We start from the raw sequence: 16,943 nt of genomic DNA, 5'->3' as shown, positions 1-16,943 counted from the left end.
ACTATGCTTCTTCACCCGAGATTGGCCCCCGATTGCTAATCAATCAGTTCTTTATTCTCCAGGATCCGCTTTGCCATCAAAATGGACAACCTTGCAATGAGTGACATATATCCATCGTGATTTTCCCTGGACTTTTACTGCTGACCTCGTTATGAGAAAATCTTGATAAGGACCTTCCTATTTTGGCCCTAATGTGTCTGTTACATATTTTTTACCATCACCCACTGTCCTGGTACTACGTCATGTCCCCCCTCGGGACTTATTTCCCTGGCCTCTTTTACTTGTCTGTCTGCTTCCCCTACTGCATTAGTGAGTTGAATGCAATAGTTAAGCATTGTGTCACTCATAAAGTAAACGTGTGCTTTTCTCAAGTCTAACGTATCTGGTAGTGGCATGGGTCGACCTGTGACAATCTCATACGGACTCAATCCTGTGGTTGTATTATGTGTTGCCCGTATAATACATAATATGGTAGGCAATGCATCTGGCCATGCCATCCCTTCTTGATGCATCTTTGAAAGTCTCTCTTTCATAACTAAATTGGTGCGTTCTACCTGTCCACTAGATTGAGGATGATAAGGGCAGTGTAGTTGCCAGTCTATGTTCAGAAGGTGAGCTACATCCTGACACACTTTTCCTGTGAAATGTGTGCCTTGGTCCGGAAATCCCCATCGGGGAAGCATTTCTCGAATCAGAATTTTAGCTGTGTGTTGTGCAGTTCCTTTCTTAGTAGGGTAGGCTTCAACCCATCGTGAGAAACTATTAACAACGACCAGCACATCTTCATGTCTTTTACATTTGGGCAGCATGATGTAATCAAGCTGTAGATGTCTGAAGGGTCCTGGTGGGGCGAGCGCTCGTCGTGTCTGTACTTTCACTAGTCCGTTGGTGTTGTTTTCCATACAAATGTTGCAATTCACCTCAACAGCCTTAGCCTCTTTCCACACACCTGGGTTCCACAATTTGCACACAAAACGATAAACTATCTTGTCCACAACATTGTGTCCCAAAGAGTGGATCTGTGTTGCCAAGTAGGGTAAGAGTGCATTTGGTGCTACACATCTCAGGTTGTATTTCCACACACCTTCTTGACTGAGTTTACATCCTACAGCCATCCATTCCCACACTTCATCTTTTGGTGCACTGCTTTGCATATCTCTAATGTGTTGCAATGTATCCACTAATCAGTTTAGGTGACAGTGTTCTCTTGGCATCCGCCTTGGCAGCTCTGTCAGCCAAATCATTACCTTTAGTCTCGTCTGTAAAGATTCTTCCATGTGCTTTCATTTTCAAAATTGCAACTTKTAGAGGTAACTGGAGAGCATTCAGTAGAGCCATCACCTCTGGTCCATTCTTCGCAGGAGCTCCCAGTGATGTCATGAATCCTTTGTTTTTCCATATAACACCAAAAGCAGACCTCGAGTCTGTGTAGATATTAGCTGTTTTCCTTCAGCTTGTTTACATGCTTCTGTCAAAGCCACCAATTCCGCAAACCTGTGCTGATGTTCCTGCAGGTAACGTGCCTGTCACTATCACATTGTCCATTGTAGTAACTGCCCAGCCTGCCATCCTCACACCCCTCTCCAAAATGCTTGAASCATCTGTGTATAAGATAAACTCAGGGTTTACCAATGGATGACTCTTAATAAACCCATCAGAGAGCTGATCCAAAACCAACTCACAACAGTCGTGTTCAAGTAATGTGGTATCTGTAGGAAGCATCAGAGTAGCTGGATTACATGGTGTGCCACGTTGTATGATGTTAGGAGCCTCCACTACTTTAGTAGCAGCTATAGCTTTCTTTGCTAGCACACTGGTTCCATATCCAAAGTTCCACACTCATTTTTCTTTGTAGTCCAAATAACATCAAAGCCTAAAATAAGTTGTTCAAATGAGCCTATCCACACCCCTGCACCAATCTTCATTGGACCAATAGAAATTGATAATGGTTTGGTTGGTTTCATATCCCCCCCCCCCCCCCCCACCACTCCTGTTGCTCTCATCTTCTTGCCGTGTACTGAGGACATATATGTTTTGCATATGATATGGGCAATACAGTAACTTCAGCACCCGTATCTACTAAATAATATACTGCAAAGTTGTTAACCATCATGTTCACATACATTTGATCCAATTTCATATTTACACCAGCTGAGATGGGACGTAAGAGGGGGTCTACTAGTTTCCCTCCACAGAATCCAGCAAACTGGATGCTGAGCCGCAGAGAGCTTCTTAAATTTCTGCATCAACATTGTGTCATTGGGGCTGTTGTCTTGATTCTATTTTCCCTTAGACGGACCTTGCTTCTCCTGGCCATTCCTCATAAGGACACGTTTTCTTTTCCGACATTCTCGTTGGCAGTGACCAGAAATCCCACAATAATGACAAACACCAGGTTTCTCTTCTGCTGAACGAATAATGTTGTTGGTTTCACTTGGAACCTGCACAACTCTGAAACAGACGGTTTATTATGTTGATTGATGTCTCTGTCCAGTAGTGACAACCTGTCGATGATGTCACCGTAGTTTTGTCTCTCCCAGTCATTAGTTGTGGGAAAAAAAGTTTTTCGCAAATCATCATGTATGGATTGCATCAGCTGATGAGTGATTGCCCCCTTTTTGGAGGAATTGAGTGTATCTTCATCTTTCATGTCAGGTAACCCACTGTGTCTAACCATCTCTGCTCTAAACCTTTCTTCAAATTCAACAAACGGTTTGTTTGGTTTTTCTCTCACCAATTGGTCGTTGCATTGGTCGGACCCTTAAGGAAAACATGTATGGCTCTCCATCCATCGGCCACATCTTGCTCTTCACCACCCACAGCTCTATAAACCTTTTCTTCAAGTACACCATGTTCACGGTTGTTCAAAACAAAGGTTAATAACTGTAACCCATCATAAGGATGTAGATTGTAGAGTTTCTTATAACGCTTCAAATGGTCTCACGTTTTCATACCCACGTCTCTGGGATGTTTCAACGTTTTCGACCGTTCATCCAACTGTTTTGGAGATGCTGATTTATGTGTGATTACTGTCACCGGTGGGTTTGTTTTTACCACATTTTACAGCCAGTGTTCTGGTTGGCCTAAGACATCGTTCGTCACCGCTGTCAGTATCTGTTGACTCAAAGCCAGGAAGTGCTGACCAGATGCTTGAAACCCGATCATCCTTGTGCAACTCAGCCTGAGGGTGGATTGAAGAAACAAAGGGTCCTCCACGTGTTGGAGACAAGTCTGTTTTTATGAACCTTGCCTGTAATTGTTGAATTTCTTCTTTCAAGGTTTTGATCTGTCCACCAAGATTTTCCAAAATGTCTTTATCTCTCTGCAATGTCCCGATCATGATTCTCCAGAAATAATTTCGCATCCCGTTTTCTACTTCGGCTAATACAGTTAACCTCTAACGAGCCTCTACCCCGGATCCGGGAGCACCCCCCACCCCCCCACACTGATTAGCATCGTTAGCATAGCGTCACAATTAAATAGTAGATCTAAATATCATTAAATCACAAGTCCACAACCTAATGAAAGATCAAATCTTGTGAATAAAGCCACCATTTCAGATTTTTAAAATGTTTACAGGAGAACACAATATGTAAATCTATTAGCTAACCACGTTAGCAAAATACACCACTATTCTAACTCCATCAGTTTCTTACTCCTTCAGGTGCTATCACCAATTCGGCTCAATAAAGATATTGATAGCCAATAACCTATAAAAAAACATCAGATGACAGTCTGATAACATATTCATGGTATAGGATAGTTTTTGTTAAAAAAGTGCATATTTCAGGTAGAAATCACAGTTTACAATTGCACCGACCATCACAAATTGACTAGAATTACTAGATAGAGCAACGTGTATGACCAATTTACTCATCATAAAACATTTCATAAGAATAGACAAAGCATAGCAATGGAAAGACCCAGTTCTTGTGATTTCAGACCATATTTCAGATTTCTTAAGCGTTTTACAGCGAAAAACACAATAAATCGATAAGTAGCATACCACATGTGAAAACGTTACCAGAGCATCGATTCCAGCAAAGAGCGCTATAACGTAATCACCGCCAAAATATATTAATTTTTCACTAACCTCTCAGAATTCTTCCGATGACACTCCTGTAACATCATTTTACATATACATATACAGTTTGTTCGAAAAGGTGCATATTTAGCCATACAAAACCGTGGTACACCAATAAAATACTAGAAATCAAGCCTCAATATGTCTGACGTCATCTATCAGAGTGATCTAGTTTAATGAAAGCTAATCATATACTTGACTAAAAAATACAGGTTGACAGCAATCGAAAGACAAATTAGTTCTTAATGCAACCGCTGATTTACATTTTTAAAATTATCCTTACTTTTCAATACAGGGGTGGCCAAGTGAAGCTATACCAAACAAAATGGCAAATATGCGTTTAAAATATTTCGACAGAAACACGATTATCATATTAAATATTGCTTACTTTGAGCTGTCTTCCATCAGAATCTTGGGCAAAGTATCCTTTCTATGTTATAAACGTCTTTTGGTCGATAGATGTCCTCTGTCCTCGAAATGTCCACCACCAACGACCGACACCTAAAACGTGTCCAAACTTTCAGAGAGCACAACAAAGAAATTTCCAAAATCGCACTAAACGGATATAAATTGCTATAAAACGGTTCAAATTAAATACATATTTGATGTTTTTAACAACTATAACGACTGAAAACATGACCGGAGAAATATTGCTGGTTAGAAAACTATTGGAACGAGCGCGTCGCATGGCCTACGCTTCAGGCGCACAATGAAGAAGGGGTTCTCTGTACATTTTCGTCTTTATAATGGCTGTGAACGTCCCATCGATTCCATTGAAAACGTGATGACGTACAGACACCCAGAGGAAGACGTAGCAGTGTCGGTTTCTTCATAGCATTCACTGTCGCCTTAAAAACAGACCCCAGATCAGAGGTAAAAATTTCTGAAATCTGAACCCTGTCATGAAAAGTGCTGTAGAAATTGTTCTGTACCACTCAGAGACAAAAATCCAACTTCTATAGAAACTAGAAGGTTTTTCTATCCAATAATAACATATATAGCATATTGTACGATCAAGAATTTAGCACGAGCAGTTTAATTTGGAGACACAATATGCTAATGCGGAACAGCACCCCTATAGTTGCAAGAAGTTAAAGACCATTTGTCTTTGTCAAGAATTAGACATTCTTCTGCACTTTTCCCCAAGCTTTCTATATCAGATAGATTCCATATTCCATCTTTGTCAACAATGACAGATAATGTTTTTTATTATCTCTTGCCTACACTCCCCTACATTGAAATGGTTCTTCATAGACTAGACAATGAATTTAAAATATTTTCATGCTCACATCGGAGGAGCTGTTCCGCCCTTTCCAGAGTGGTTTTCTCACTCAACAATGGCATTATATTAACTTCAAAAGTTGTATGAAGTCCTGACATTTAATCCTAGTAAAAATTCCCTGTCGTAGGTCAGTTAGGATCACCACTTTATTTTAAATGTGAAATGTCAGAATAATAGTAGAGAGTATTCTTTATTTCAGCTTTTATTTCTTTCATCACATTCCCAGTGGTCAGAAGTTTACATACACTCAATTAGTATTTGGTAGCATTGCCTTTAATTGTTTAACTTGGGTCAAACATTTCGGGTAGCTTTCCACAGCTTTCCACAATAAGTTGGGTGAATTTTGGCCCATTCATCCTGACAGAGCTGTGTAACTGAATCAGGTTTGTAGGCCTCCTTGCTCGCACATGCTTTTTCAGTTCTGCCCACAAATGTTCTATAAGATTGAGGTCAGGGCTTTTGATGGCCACTCCAATACCTTGACTTTGTTGTCCTTAAGCCATTTTGCCACAACTTTGGAAGTTTGCTTGGGGTCGTTGTCCATTTGGAAGACCCATTTGCGACCAAGCTTTAACTTCCTGACTGATGTCTTGAGATGTTGCTTCAATATAGCCACATCATTTTCCTCCCTCATGATGCAATCTATTTTGTGAAGTGCACCAGTCCCTCCTGCGGCAAAGCACCACAACATGATGCTGCCACCCCAAGTTTCACGGTTGGGATGGTGTTCTTCGGCTTGCAAGCGCCCCCTTTTCCTCCAAACATAACGATGTCATTATGGCCAAACAGTTCTATTTTGTTTCATCAGACCAGAGGCCATTTCTCCAAAATACGATCTTTGTCCCCATGTGCAGTTGCAAACCGTAGTTCTGGCTTTTTAATGTGTGGTTTGGAGCAGTGGCTTCTTCCTTTCTGAGCGGCCTTTCAAGTTATGTCGATATAGGACTCGTTTTACTGTTAATAGATACTTTGTACCGGTTTCCTCCAGCATCTTTACAAGGTCCTTTGCTGTTGTTCTGGGATTGATTTACACTTTGCACCAAAGTACGTTCATCTCTAGAGAACAGAACGCGTCTCATTCCTGAGCGGTATGACGGCTGCCTGGTTCCATGGTGTTTATACTTGCGTCTATTGTTTGTACAGATGAACGTGGCACCTTCAGGCGGTTGGATTTTTTTTTTCTGAAGTCTTGGCTGATTCTTTTTGATTTTCCCATGATGTCAAACAAAGAGCACTGTTTGAAGGTAGGCCTTGAAATACATCCACAGGTACACCTCCAATTAGCTCAAATTATGTCAATTCGCCTATAAGAAGCTTCTAAAGCCATTACATCGTTTTCTGGAATTTTCTAAGCTGTTTAAAGGCACAGTCAACTTAGTGTATGTTAACTTCAGACCCACTGGAATTGTGATACAGTGAATTATATAAGAAATAATCTGTCTAAACAATTGTTGAAAAATTACTTGACAGCACAAAGTAGATGTCCTAACCGACTTGCCAAAACTATAGTTAGTTAACAAGAAATGTGTGAGTGGTTGAAAAACGAGTTTTAATGATTCCAACCTAAGTGTATGTGAACTTCCGACTTCAACTGTAATACTACTGCTCCAAAAAATAAGGAACACTTAAACAACACAATGAACTCCAAGTCAATCACACTTCGTGAAATCAAACTGTCACTTAGGAAGCAACACTGATTGACAATAAAATGTCACACTGCTGTTGTGCAAATGGAATAGACAAAAGGTGAAATTATAGGCAATTAGCAAGACACCCCCAATAAAGGAATGATTCTGCAGGTGGTGAACACAGACCACTTCTCAGTTCCTATGCTTCCTGGTGATGTTTTGGTCACTTTTGAAATTGGCGGTGCTCTCACTCTAGGTAGCATGAGACGGAGTCTACAACCCACACAAGGGCTCAGGTAGTGCAGCTCATCCAGGATGGCACATCAATGCGAGCTATGGCAAGAAGGTTTGCTGTGTCTGTCAGCGTAGTGTCCAAAGCATGGAGGCGCTACCAGGAGACAGGCCAGTACATCAGGAGAGTGGAGGAGCCGTACGAGGCAACAACCCAGCAGCAGGACCGCTACCTCCGCCTTTGTGCAAGAAGGAGCAGGAGGAGCACTGCCAGAGCCCTGCAAAATGACCTCCAGCAGGCCACAAATGTGTCCGACCAGCCACCCGGACAGCTGATGAACCTGAGGAGTATTTCTGTCTGTAATACATCCCCTTTGTAATACATCACCTTCTCTCCCCCTACACAGGTATCCCTCCACCTCCTCTCCCCCTACACTGGCATCCCTCCACCTCCTCTCCCCCTACACTGGTACCCCTCCACCTCCTCTCCCCCTACACTGGTATCCCTCCACCTTCTTTTCACTACACTAGTATCCATCCACCTCCTATCCCTCTACACTGGTATCCCTCCACTTCCTTTTTACTATACTGTTATCCCTCCACCTCCTCTCATCCTACACTGGTATCCCTCCAGCTCCTCATCCCCTACACTGGTATCCCTCCACCTCCATTTCAATACACTGGTATCCCTCCACCTCCTCTCCTGCTACACTGATATCCCTCTACCTCCTTTTCACTACACTGGTATCCCTCCATCTCCTTTTCACTACACTGGTATCCCTCCACCTCCTTTTCACTACACTGGTATCCCTCTACCTCCTTTCACTACACTGGTATCCCTCCACCTCTTTTTCACTACACTGGTATCCCTCTACCTCCTTTTCACTACACTGGTATCCCTCCACCTCTTTTTCACTACACTGGTATCCCTCCACCTCCTTTTCACTACACTGGTATCCCTCCACCTCCTTTTCACTACACTGGTATCCCTCCACCTCCTTTTCACTACACTGGTATCCCTCCACCTCCTTTCACTACACTCAACCTTTTTTCCCTCCCTACACTCACCCCCTCACTTCCTCCCTGCTACACTCGCCCCCCTTTCCCTACCTCTCTCAACCCCTCCTCGACATCGCACTCTGTTCGCTTTCACAGAATTCATAGATTACCTGTAAAATACACAAAACTTGTTGGTACATGTATTGACATTACTTTGGTACAAGGCTGAATGGAATGTGTTTGGGGCAAAGACAAAATTGTATATCGAGGGGTGAATGTAAAAAGTACATCATTGCACAACACAACAGAGTTTTGCCCAAAGACTGAAAAACATTTTTTATGAATAAGTCTGCGTCTGGAATTTGTGTCCTAACCTTTACCCTCCATCCTTACCTCAGTCACTGTAGCTAGGCCCCTTTCTTGAATACTTTCCCGTTACTGGTGATGAGGACACTTCTGCTGAAGTCACAGGCTGCGTCCCAAATGGTACCCAGAGCTTTGTAGACCCTGTAGGCTCTGGTCAAAAGTAGTGCACTATATAGAGAATAGGGTGCCTTTTGGAACCATACCCAGTGTGGGCTGTGTGCTGGCTCTGACACAAACTGACTGAGTCACTCTACAAATTGTTCTTGGGAAGAAGGAAACACACCCTGTCTGGCCAGGACTGAACATTGACACTGCTGGTCCACTTTTGTCTGACTTTACAACAAGTGTCCAAACCTACAGTTCTGGCCCCTCTTTAGCTCACAACAGGTGTCAAAAACCTGTGTATTTACATGGTTGCTGGTAGTTACAATGTAACAACCAGAGATATAGAACATTGTTATATTGTCTGTGGTAATAACAATGTAGGTACATACATTATAGCCTGCTTACAATTGTTATTGCCTACATGTCCCCCCATGAAAATAAAACAATATCCTCTAAAATATGCTCAATGTTTCTGTGTTAATTCAAGTCCAAACTATAACTCAGATCAAACTGCAATGCTCCTGCACCCATCCGGTAATAACATTCCCTTGATTTGGTATAAGTCACTTTAGTCACACTGTCCTGGCTCGTAACAGACGGAACACAATTGTTATACATTCCGCTGTGCTTCTACTCTGACTAGACACTATGATGAAATCTGGGTGAAATCCCACTTTTCCTAATATGTCAATGAGATAAATGGGAGCCTATTTCTGTGTTCTGCCTAGTCCAAACTGGCCTAAACTGGCCTTTAAAGGAGTTTTGAACTGTCATTTGTGGCGGTGTATTTYAGTATCTGAAAGAACATTTGTAGTTGAATCTGTCATGTGAATGAATTCATTGTGCTGTTATGTGTTTATTATCTAATCCGAATGCCACAACCGAAGTTCTCTCTGGAAATAATCAAGTTTTTCTATGTTATTCTGTTCTATGCACATTCATACTACTATGTAGATGAGAGTGAACACTTGCATACACATGTTGTGCACCCTTGAGGGCTAATCAGGGTAGATACACAAGGAGCCAAGGCAGAGAGAGGGTTGAGGGACTGACTGTGTTGCCAAGCGACTTGCAGTTGATTATAAAAACAATATCATTACATAATTAGAAGAGCCATCCAAAGACATCAGTGTCCTGAACATGACATAAGGTTTAGAGATCATTCATGACCCACTGCCATACTTTATAGTGATGGTGATGGTGTAATGCCATGCACCTTTGGTAAAATATAAATTGGGCCATGGTCAATATTACTAACCTATAGGCCTATTAGACTTTTAGTCCAAATGTTAGATATGATTAATGATATGTATTTATAATGTATAATCTTTTTGAGGACTATAAAAGCCTTTATACAATACCAATGAAAGTTAAATGTATGTACAGACATTTACACTTAATAGGAACATTAAAAAGTCATTATGTTTAAAGCCTACATGTTATCTGTCTGGTGGTATCCAGGTTTACTAAATAGCCATACATGGAAAAAGGAACACAGAAAAGCGCGCTCTTCAACGCACATATACAGTACATAGGCTGCCGCTACACCAATGGCTGAGAGCTGGGAGAGCGCCACTCAAATCACAACCCCAGTCAGTTTCCAATCTGAATTTCCTTGGCTGACGTCAGCTGAGGACTGCCTGCTTGGCTGTGCTCTCTGCTCCGGACATAGTGCTGTAAAAATGCTGCTCTCTGTGCCGCCAAGGACAGGATTCAACCCATACAACGGCTATACCAGCAGACTTAGTAAAAAGGTAAAGCGATACTGTATTCTATTTACTCCATCTGAATGTTATGCCAATGGTAGTGTATAGTATATGCCGCTATCWTTCCTGGATCGGCTTTGGCAGTTAGGTTGCTCGGCTATAAACTGCAGTGTCCTTGAAAGTGGACCATATAGAAATCAACTGTAGGCTATTTTGTAGATTTAACATTGTTTTGAACTGTTTTCTATCCTCCAAATAAGATTGGGAATAGATAATAGAATATAATACCGGTATAATGAATTAATTATAGGCTATGCGTCGGGGGCGACCCGAACGTTAGTGTTCTTCCTCTCTTTATCCATAGGCACAGAGAAAGTCAATGCATGGATTAMATTTGCGCTGCGAATATCCTAGAGATAATTTTGCGCTCATTCTCGGGTTTAAACCAATGGCTAATTGTAAACCCAACGACCAATTGTTGGATGTGTCAAATCAGTTTTACATATTGATGAGAATAAGGTCTCTCTTTAAATAGATCGCAACGTAAGTTAACCAAATATAATAGCTTTCTTTACGCGYAAAGATTTGCCCCACCCCTTGAAATGGCTGGGAACGTTGGCTTTGTTTTCCTAATATAAAACAGTTACTCTTACAGATATAGAAATGCTGAATATATACCAAACAAAAATATAAACGCAACATTCAACMATTTCAATGATTTTACTGAGTTACAGTTCATATAAGGAAATCAGCCAATTGAAATACATTCATTAGGCCATAATCTATGGATTTCACATGACTGGGTAGGGGTGCAGTTTCATCAGCTGTCCTGGTGGCTGGTCTCAGATGATCCCACAGGTGAAAAAGCCGGATGTGGAGGTCTTGGGCYGGCGTGTTTACAAGGGGTCTGCGGTTGTGAGGCCGGTTGTATGTAATGCCAAATTCTCTTAAACTACATTGGAGGTGGCTTATGGTAGAGAAATTAACATACTATTCTYTGGCAACAGCTCTGGTGGAAATTCCTGCAATCAATGGTGGGCATTCCTGCAATCAGCATGCCAATTGCACGCTCCCTCAAAACTTGAGACATCTGTGGCATTGKGCTGTGTGACAAAACTGCACATTTTARAGTGGCCTTTTATTGTCTCCAGCACAAGGTRCAACTGTGTAATGTTCATGCTGTTTAATCAGCTTCTTGATATGCCACACCTGTCAGGTGGATGGATTATATTGGCAAAGGAAAAATGCTCACTAACAGGGAAGTAAACAAATTTGTGCACAAAATTTGAGAGAAATAAGCTTTTTGTGTGTATGGAACATTTCTGGGGTCTTTTATTTCAGTTAATGAAACATGAAACCAACACTTTACATGTTGTGTTTATATTTTTGTTCAATATACACTACTGGTCAAAAGTTTTAGAACACCTACTCATTCAAGGGTTTTTCTTTATTTGTACTATGTTCTACATTGTAGAATAATAGTGAAGACATCAAAACTATGAAATAACACATATGGAATCATGTAGTAACCAAAAAAGTTTTAAACARATSAAAATATATTTTAGATTTGAGATAATTCAAATAGCCACCCTTTGCCTTGATGACAGCTTTGCACACTCTTGACATTCTCTCAACCAGCTTCATCTGGAATGCTTTTCCAACAGTCTTGAAGGAGTTCCCACATAATGCTGAGCACTTGTTGGCTGCTTTTCCTTCATTCTGCGGTCCGACTCATCCCAAACCATCTCAATTTGGTTGAGGTCGGCGGATTGTGGAGGCATGGTCATCTGACTCATCACTCTCCTTCTTGGTAAAATAGCCCTTACACAGCCTGGAGGTGTGTTGGTTCATTGTCCCGTTGAAAAACAAATGATAGTCCCACTAAGCCCAAACCAGATGGGATGGCGTATCGCTGCAGAATGCTGTGGTAGCCATGTTGGTTAAGTGTGCCTTGAATTCTAAATAAATCACAGACAGTGTCACCAGCAAAGCACCCCCACACYATAACACCTCCTCCTCCATGTTTTACGGTGGGAAATACACATGCAGAGATCATCCGTTCACCCACACCGCGTCTCACAAAGACACRGCGGTTGGAACCAAAAATCTCCAGTTTGKACTCCAGACCAAAGGACAAATTTCCACCGGTCTAATGTCCATTGCTCGTGTTTCTTGGCCCAAGCAAGTCTCTTCTTCTTATTGGTGTCCTTCAGTAGTCRTTTCTTTGCAGCAATTTGACCATGAAGGCCTGATTCACACAGTCTCCTCTGAACAGTTGATGTTGAGATGTGTCTGTTACTTGAACTCTTGAAGCATTTATTTGGGCTTATTTCTGAGGCTTTCTWTTTCTGAGGCTGGTAACTCTAATTAACTTATCCTTGGGAGCAGAGGTAACTCTGGGTCTTCCATTCCTGTGGCGGTCCTCATGAGAGCCAGTTTCATCATGGCTCTTGATGGTTTTTGCAACTGCACTTGAAGAAACTTTCAAAGTTCTTGACATTTTCCATATTGACTGACCTTCATGTCTTAAAGTAATGATGGACTGTCGTTTCTCTTTGCTTATTTGAGCTGTTCTTGCCATAATATGGACTTGGTCTTTTACCAAATAGGGCTATCTTCTGAATACTAACCCTACCTTGTCACAACACAATTGATTGGCTCAAATGCATTCAGAAGGAAAGAAATTCCACAAATTAACCTTTAACAAGGCACACCTGTTAATTGAAATTTATTCCAGGTGACTACCTCATGAAGCTGGTTGAGAGAATACCAAGAGTGTGCAAAGCTGTCATCAAGGCAAAGRGTGGCTATTTGAAGAATTTCAAATATAAAATATATTTTGATTTGTTTACMCTTGTTTGGTTACTACATGATTCCATATGTGTTATTTCATAGTTTTGATGTCTTCACTACTTTTCTACAATGTAGAAAATAATAAAAAKAAAGAAAAACCCTTGAATGAGTAGGTGTTCTAAAACTTTTGACCGGTAGTGTATATAGGTCTACTATTGGCATTATTAACCAATAATTATCTAATGTTGCATCCACATTAGAGTTGTCTGAATGTAAAATGCTAGTGCACAGCTGAAAATACTGTAGCCTACTGTAAATACTGTAGCCTACTGTAAATACTGTAGCCTACTGTAAATACTGTAGCCTACTGTAAATAGTTAAATTGAATATGCTGATTGATTATTATGTAACATATTTGCAACAGCTGAAGCAGTTTGTAATGATAATGATATTGATTGATAGTTGATAAGATGTATTTTGTTTTAAAATGAACCATTTAAAAGTGCAATCTGCAGGTGCTACATCCAATTCTTGACTTATAAATTAATTATATGTCCCCATTGATTCTTGAAGTATAAATGCCTCATGAGCTTAATTCAACTGTCATACCCCATCAGAACACAAAATGTAAGCTTGTTTTACTCCAATGTTTGTAAACAAAGTAAATGTAAACAAACACTGTATAGCCTCAAAACATGGTTTAAACTATCATTTTGATATCATGGATGGTCAGTCCTTGCATCCATAGCTCTCCCTGCCTATGAATTTGAGGGTGGTTACATTTCTCCAGCCTCATCGGCCATCTTTTTACAGAAACAGTGGTGGGGAAGACACTTTGTTATTGTTTCATCTGCTGATTGCCACTTTAAAGATGTACTCTGATGATTTGCTATGGAACATCCAAAGAACAGAATATAATGCTGAAGTTGACTATGGTGTTAGACGGTGAGATATTAAGGGAATTTAAATGAAGAAACTATAAAGCGTATATTTTTCCACAGGTAATTGTACAATTCAAAATTAGAATTCACTTTTTTGTGATCCTAGTTTTCATCCTGATGCTTTCACATGTGTCTTGTTTCTGAACATTGCTGAAACAGGCCTAGGTAGTGTTTAACTTTCTTGAAACATAACACTAGCTCCCCCCTCCCGGGCTGTGTTATTCCTTTCCCTGCCTCGTGGTTGGCAGGAATTCAGATTGCTCAGATTAATGACCTGGAATTCATGGAATTCTGTTTGCGTCCCAAATGGCACCCTATTCCCTATAGTGCATTACTTTTGACCAGAGTGCTATGGGCCTTGGTCAAAAGCAGTGCACTACATAGGAAGTAGGGTGCCATTTGGGATGCCACTTCTGGTTTCAAACAATGTGCTCATTTCAGGATAGAAGGGGTGTCTGTTACTCTGCATTTGCAAACTCAAGCCTTTTTTTGCCAGGAAAACGTTTAGTCTCATTGTGAGAGCTCAAAAGTTACTGAGGGAAAACTTGTAAAACCAACGTCAAGTGGTAAACTCTGCTCTGTGTCTTTTTACTACGAGAAAAAAAGGTCTAGCAAAGAGAAGAATTTACAGATTTTTTCTCTTTCTTTCTCCTGCTTTTGATTACACACCAATCCCTTCCCCTTCTCTCTTCTCCTCCTCTCCCATTTTCTTCTTTTTTTCACACTCTGTTTTACATACCTTGACTTCTTTGGCTGTCAGTGGTTCTGTTCCCATGGACCAGGGAGCCAGCAAATATTTCCTTTCTCTGTACAGACTGACGTTAACCCCTTTTCTCAAATCCTGTGTGTTCCTCTTTCTTCGGTGTCTTTCAATGTCTTTCTTCAATGTCTTTTTTGCACATCTAAAACAACAGTTTGCTGGTTTAGGCTTTTTGCACTTTTGAATGTAGAACTAGATTGACTCAGAGAGGGAGAGAAGAATGAAGACTCACCAGATGTCTCTAAATTGTTGGTGAGGTTGCAGTCGACGTATCACAAAACTGCCATCGCTAGTTTTCCACCATCTTTTGTTTTTCCCAAAACCTTTTCTGCACACTGTAACAGAATACAGTACCAGGCAGCAAATAGAGAGAGCTTGTGTATTTTCATAAACATTATATTCTGTACARTGCCTCTGAAAATCACTTGTGCCAAGCAGGTAGCCCTTTGCTTTTTCAGATAGAAGTCTAAGATAAAACAATGGAATACTTTTTGCAGAAATTGAGTGATGTGCAATGTTTGATGTGTTTGTGCCAAATGTGCAATGTTGACAGATTTAGAAAGTGTGTTTTATTGAGAACTGAGTATAAATGACACTAGGATCGTTTCACTCCTTGGATTTTCTTCTCAAAGGCTTTCCTTGCTTCCCTGTGAAGCTTTGAGAAGGAGGCAAGGAGAGTGGATTCGAGGAATCGAGAAAACTACTTTTGAGATTCACCTCATGTGTGAGTTGTGTGAGCAAAACTCCATCATGTGCAGCCGTACAGTTACATACTGTACATTGTGGACAAAGACACATGCCAGGTCAGGATTTTTTTCATCTCTTTTTCATGGGAACCCTGCTGTTCTGTGTGTCAGAAGATAACACCTGTAGCTGGTAGGCAGGCAGCAGGCAGGCAGGCAGCAGGCAGGCAGGCAGGCAGCAGGCAGGCAGGCAGGCAGCAGGCAGGCAGGCAGCAGGCAGGTGGGAGCCTAGTGCAAAAAAAAGTGCAAAAAAGGCTCCCATCTGATTCTCTGGTTCTCTGCCATTTTCCTTTTCTCAGAATGAACAGAGCATAGCAGAGTAGCCTTAATGAGTCAGTACCTTCTGACCGGAGAGCGCATGAGAGGGATTAGCGCCTTCCGCTAACCAGCTCACAACCCCAATTAGACAGGCCTCAATGGCCCACGCCCATCCATCCAGCCCCATCCATCCATGCAGACAGGCTTCCTCCAGCAACACATAGATCCAGACAGGCCTCAANCCCATCCATCCATGCAGACAGGCTTCCTCCAGCAACACATAGATCCAGACAGGCCTCAATGGCCCACGCCCATCCAGACCCATCCAGACAGGCTTCCTCCAGCAACACATAGATCCAGACAGGCCTCAATGGCCCACGCCAATCCATCCAGACCCATCCAGACAGGCCTCATCCAGCAGCACACAGCTCTAATCAGCACCAAGCCCAGGCTCCATCCTCTGTCATCCATCACACAAATCCTATAGGCAGGCCCAGGCCCATCTATCCAGCCCCATCATCCAACCAACAGACAGATCCAGACAGGTCTCATCTAGGCCTAGGCTCCTTCCAGCATACATATTCTATAACTATTAAGCATACAATTCCTGTCCACCACCAGGCTCCATACACCTCCATCCAGTATCATACAGATTCTATAGCCATCCCCAGTCCCAGCTCTATCCATTCACCAGCCATGTACAGATCCTATCTACCCAGTACCCAGGCAGCTGCATCCCTCCTGATAGGGTCTCCAGACAGGAAGAGGTTGTGATTGTAGGAAAACAAACAATGCACTGCTTACTATTGATGCTGAAGAGATGCAGATTAGAGGTGTAGAATGGGCATGATGAAAGAAGGGGCTCTGTGAGAGTAACAACAGTGATAAATGAAGGGGTGGTAAAACTCCTCTGATTCATGGAGGGGTTCAAGGCTCGGTGCTCCTGGATGTTGTGAAGGCCATGTTGAATACAAAACTGAGCGAAGACAGAAAGGTAGAGTAGAAAGACAGTCAGAAAGGTAGAGGAGTAGAAAGACAAAAGTAGAG

The 16,943-nt window shown here is 41.7% G+C and overlaps 1 protein-coding gene across 1 annotated transcript in view; it reads left to right on the top strand.

Annotated features, from left to right (window-relative positions):
* The first annotated feature begins 10,319 nt into the window (after positions 1 to 10,319).
* Positions 10,320 to 16,943, top strand: part of LOC111966123 (RNA-binding motif, single-stranded-interacting protein 2) — a 46,563-nt gene continuing 39,939 nt past the window's right edge. Inside the window, exon 1 of the mRNA XM_070444580.1 lies at positions 10,320 to 10,449. Within this exon, the coding sequence (XP_070300681.1) occupies positions 10,378 to 10,449 (72 nt within the window). The 5' untranslated portion in view covers positions 10,320 to 10,377. The remainder of the gene's footprint in view (positions 10,450 to 16,943) is intronic.

This window comes from Salvelinus sp. IW2-2015, linkage group LG7 (assembly GCF_002910315.2).
Source record: "Salvelinus sp. IW2-2015 linkage group LG7, ASM291031v2, whole genome shotgun sequence".
In the NCBI taxonomy this organism is placed as follows: Eukaryota; Metazoa; Chordata; class Actinopteri; order Salmoniformes; family Salmonidae; genus Salvelinus; species Salvelinus sp. IW2-2015.
This window is presented reverse-complemented; position numbering and strand designations above follow the sequence as displayed.